Genomic DNA, 4,906 nt, shown 5'->3' on the forward strand with positions numbered 1-4,906 from the left:
ACCAGGCAATTTACTAACATATTTTGTATTTCTTTTATTATTCATCTCCCCCTTGCTAAATTTTAAATTCCCCAAGGGCAGGGATCCTTGACTATTTTGTTCACAAATGTATCTCAAGTGCCTAGAACAGCACTAGGCAACTAGTGGATGCTCCAGTAAACACTTCTTGAGTGAAAGAACAAACTCTCACCACAATTTTAGCCACAATTATTCTCTTGTGTCAGATGAGGAAACTGGAGCTTAGAGAATACAAGTAATTCATTAAAGGTCATACTACTGGTAATGGTGGGGCCGAAATTCCAATCCAGCCCTCTCTCCCTAGAGCTCACCCTCACCATGACATTCCCGGTGGTTTGCCCGAAGTGGACAGAGGACGTGGGGACACCAAGATGAAGAGCACAGTGCAGAGTTGAGGGAGGAGGGAGAAACAAAGCTTTGTGTGCTAAGCTAAACTATTTGAACTACTTTCCATCGCAGAAGCTCTGAAGTAAATGGTGACATAATTAAATTTATATTTTGGAAAGATAAAGAGCTGCTACATGGAGGAGTAGTAGCCAACAAATCTCCAGTGGAGAGAAATACCACGTTTCATGGGGCTTAATCCAGCTAAGATTTCCACCGCTAAAAACGAGTTCCCTCTTACTGATTCATTAGTTTGTAGTTCATTTACCCCAGTCCTCACTTAGAAAAAGCCGGACGCAGCATAAATAGTTATGAAATTATACTTTATTCATATTTATTAAATATTGGTAAACTAAACAAATAAATTACTTTCCATTTGGGTGCAGTCACAGTTGTCAACAATATTCTGAAGCACTAGGCATGAGAGGAGATACTAAGCTTTATCAGGGGACAAGCCCTATCATCTGACACATTCAAGCGTGGTTTGACATGCCATTAAGCAGTGGCTCACAATGCAGACATGTTCTCCAACAGGCAGTGACTGGAGGCCCTCCTTTCCTTTATAAGTGTTCATTGTATCATTGAGGGAAATAAACACACAGCTCACAGGGTCTTGGTAGGTCGGCTACCCACTCCCTAGTTGGCCCCTGAGTTAAAGCCTTGTAATCACATAATCTTGCCTAGTTGGTCAGAAAAAAAAGGGTCAAGTGAAATAGTCACACCATACAGGAATTATAAATAATATATATATTAATAGATACCCATTTTCATTACATAAAAGTTGCTATTATAAATACTTTGATGAGTTTAAAAATATATTCCCCATATAAATAATGTAAAATATTAAATATTAATAAATAGATTTAGATTTAAAAATTCAAATATTGCAGGCAGGATGACCACTATTGCAACGCTCTCCGGCCTCGAAATGGATTCTGACTCCTCTTCCGCTTCCTCAGGTTAGCTTTGGGCGACAGATCATTCATCACTTTGATGAGTTCACTTATTGCTTTGCGCTGGACCTTCAGATCATTTACCTATTGGGAAAGAAAACAGCAAAATTAGTTTCAGGCATACAAGCCATCAGGCTGTGCTACTGTCATGGTCCATGAAAATAGAAATATTCCTTTGAAAAAGTTGCTTTCACCAGGAATATGTTAGCTTAATATGTAATGCTGCTTTCTTCAGCAGTTAAGACTAAAATTATAATTAAATTGCTGGTTGTGCTGTAATAGGATGGGGAACATCACACATCCTTAAATTGACTGGTACAGAATTCTCAAAATTATGTAGCGAAAAGAACCCTAAAGTGGAGGGACAAAACATATGGGTTCGAATCCTGTGTGTGCAATAACTCTGACTTTGAACCAGCCACTTAACCTCTCCAAACCTCTGTTTTCTCTTCTAAACATAGTCATAACAACACCCTCCCCTTCTCATTCAAGCCCATTTAGATCCAGGCCAAACCCAAAGGCATGTGGAGGTCTTTGTCTCTTAGACAAAATGTTGGAAAATGTAATTTGTCTTTATGCTTAAAGTTATCTCTCAGCTTCGAGAAGCCATAAATTTAAAGACTCAAGACAATGTCATGAGAGAAAGTTTGGGAGCCTAAGGATTTCTCCAGCCAAGATAGCCCAGTATCCAAAAGTTGACAGAACAGTTCTTTCGTGAGGTATAAATGCCGCCTATTTGCATTTCCAAAAACAGACAAATGGTCTTGCCTCTTCTTGGGCTGCAGAGTATGAAGGTTGACCAGAGCCTGGCAGTGGAATGCCCAAGAACCTCTTCAAAGGCTATTTCTTTCTCCTACCTCATTTCATTTTCTGTCCACAGAATTGTAGGATTATAGAGCAAAGAAGATCATAGAAATTTTAGTGAACCCAATAGGCCTCTTTTAAGATGAGGAAACTGAGCCCCAGCCAGGCCTGTGATTCATCTGAGGTCACAGTTTCTTGGTGGCTGAGCTGGGAGGAGCACAAATCTTCTCCCTCCTCCCACTGCTCTTTCCACCAAGACATGCAGCCTCCCATCCAAAGCAGGAGGATTTCATCTCACGAACAAGGGGCAAGGAGAGACCTGCTTCTCCAGACTCCCCTCCACTTCTTCACTGCCCCCTCCTCACTGGATTTGTCCCTTCACCTGCCTTTGTGCAGTAGTCATAGTGCCAGCATTTCCCCAAATCACAAATTTAAATGATTCCCATACTGACTTAGCAAAGTCTCTCAAAGCACAAATGGAATTAGGAAGGAGGAGTTTTGGCCACGGGTTCATTTCATAGTTCATTTCTACTTTCTGGGACGTAAGCACTTTGCAAGAACCTCTGTAATGAAACCAAAGAAAGAATTAAGATCTCCTCACCGGAATCTGAATCAGCTTTTGGAAGTCTTCCAGCTTGCTGGTGCTGCTGTTAAAGAACTTAACGAACAGGTCCTCCTTGATGGTGTCCATGCTCTTTTGAATGACCTGGTTATCTTTCAAGTTTTCAAAGAGTTTGAAGTAGAAGGAGACGATTTGGCTCTGAATTATTTTTTTGTCACTATCCTAGGGAGAAAAGAGCACAAAGAGAGGTTGGTGTGAATTCATCCACCAGAAAATAAGCAACAGGAAAATCAACCAAATGGAAATACTTAGCTTACCTCTTTCCAGTTCTTCAAGATATCCAGGAAAAGAGGCCCACCATCCCCTACATCTGGGTTACTTGCGTTCTGAAAAAGGAAGGAAAACTTGGTTTACAATTAGTCCATGAATTGCCCTAAAAATGTACTTCACGTTTTATTGAACTCAGATGCTGACAGTATTCACTGATTTTCTTTTCAACCCTCTGTTTAGTTCTAACAATAAGTATTCCCAAAAGCTATTGTGTTGGATGTAGCCAAAGATTATCGTGCTGTTTTAGCTTTCTTATTTTCTAGTGTAACCCTTGAATTACAATATTACAGATGAACTCAACAGGGCTGGTGATACTTCAATAGTCCCAAATAACCATAGGAAGGAAAAGCAAATAATTTCAAGTCTAGTAAAAAGATCAGCAAAGGCAACCCACTATAAGATACTGCCCCCGTCTGGTACAGGGCTCCATCACATCTATCTGTGCCTCCCCTATGGTCTTATGTCAGCTCTAAAAGATAGCTCCAACTATAATTAAAATAGCTAAATTTTGGACAAATAATAAAATATTTAAAATGCAAAAACTATTTTAATTAACCATAAATAACATTTTAAAAGAAACTCATAAAACAAAAACAAAAAAAATTTTTTAAATATAAGCCAGCTTATAACTCCTACAAAATCTCAGCAATTGACTGAGTTCCAGAGTACTTCACAGCTAACACAAACGGGGCAGTAAGATTTTAAAATCATTTTTTGGAGGAAAACACCTGAAAGTGATTTTTTTTCAGCCAAACCTTTCAGGACAGCGCCTTCTTTAACTGATCAATTATTTCAGATTACCATTTTAATGCTAATCTTGACCTTTTATTGTCACCATCATAGTAACCTGAGAAGTTAGAAACTAATAGCTAGTCATTTTTTCAATGTCCACACTACTTGACTTATCACAATTCAGTGGCTTCTCACCACAAAATTGTCAACTTCACTATGCTTTATAAACCTGTTAAGCCCATCTTTTGGAAGATTCATGAACCCTCTCTAAGTCTCTATAGCAAATTGAGCAGAGGGTTAAAGCAATATCTAGATCATTTAGTAAAAAAAAGAAAAACTCATCCAGTCAACAAACAGAGAAAATAACACCCAGTCTTCTCAAGATGACTGTGGAGTAGAGAGGACAGCCTATCAGAGATCCAACTCCAAGACAACGTTCAGTCATTTCAACCACAAGTAAGTATTATTAAAAGGTCATACTTACAAAATATTCCTTTAGGTTTTCTATTTCTTTAAAAAACGCGGCCTGGCAGTAATAGGTAGAAGAACCCAAAATCGCACACAGCTGAAAAGCCAAGATAAAACTTGTATAATTCATTGTTTCGGAGAGAGTTAGGCCTAAGTAGTTGAAAGCAGTCACTTCTGTACTAAGCTGATCAGGTCCCAAGGCCTCAGCTGATCTTTCTTTTCTAATAGCTGCCCTACCGGCGATCAGAAGAGTGTACTGCCTCGCCTTCTGGGGCTGGTTTTTATACCTAATTGAAGTCTCATCAGGATTACGTATTTTCACAAGTTTTTTCAGATGAGATGGTGACAGATAGGCACAGATGCTAGTTAGTTTGTATTAATAACTATGGTTTTGTGGCATTTTGGTGTTGTAGTTAGAGTTTCCTTTCAACTCCTTGGGTCTTTTGACGATGAGACAGACCCATTATGCCCACCCGTGCCATTCTTGTGGGATCCTCTGAAAGCACTTTTTCTTCACACCATTTGGGGATGGGAAATTTTTCTGCACCTCCTCCCTTTCCTTGTCAAATGTTGACTCCTCATCCACAGAGCATGTTGATCATTTGTTTGTGGTCGTGAGCAAGCGAAAAAGGAAATTCTAGGGGCTCTCAAACCT

The 4,906-nt window shown here is 39.4% G+C and overlaps 1 protein-coding gene across 1 annotated transcript; it reads right to left on the reverse strand.

The window, feature by feature from the left end:
- Nucleotides 1-708: 708 nt before the first annotated feature.
- Nucleotides 709-4,515, reverse strand: IFNG (interferon gamma). Its single transcript, XM_008532907.2, has 4 exons — nt 4,268-4,515; nt 3,039-3,107; nt 2,761-2,943; nt 709-1,439 (listed from the first exon to the last, which is right to left on the reverse strand). The coding sequence occupies exons 1-4, from the start codon at nt 4,379-4,381 to the stop codon at nt 1,305-1,307; spliced, it is 501 nt and encodes a 166-aa protein (XP_008531129.2). The 5' UTR covers nt 4,382-4,515; the 3' UTR covers nt 709-1,304.
- Between the last annotated feature and the right edge of the window lie 391 nt (nt 4,516-4,906).

This window comes from Equus przewalskii, chromosome 5 (genome assembly GCF_037783145.1).
Source record: "Equus przewalskii isolate Varuska chromosome 5, EquPr2, whole genome shotgun sequence".
Taxonomy (NCBI): domain Eukaryota; kingdom Metazoa; phylum Chordata; class Mammalia; order Perissodactyla; family Equidae; genus Equus; species Equus przewalskii.

Coding starts and splice junctions, on each gene's coding strand:
- IFNG (XM_008532907.2), bottom strand. CDS start 4,381: ATGAATTATACAAGTTTTATCTTGGCTTTTCAGCTGTGTGCGATTTTG. Junction 3,108..4,267: donor AAAACCTAAAGGAATATTTT/GTAAGTATGACC, acceptor TTCCTTTTTCAG/AACGCAAGTAACCCAGATGT. Junction 2,944..3,038: donor TCTTGAAGAACTGGAAAGAG/GTAAGCTAAGTA, acceptor TTTTCTCCCTAG/GATAGTGACAAAAAAATAAT.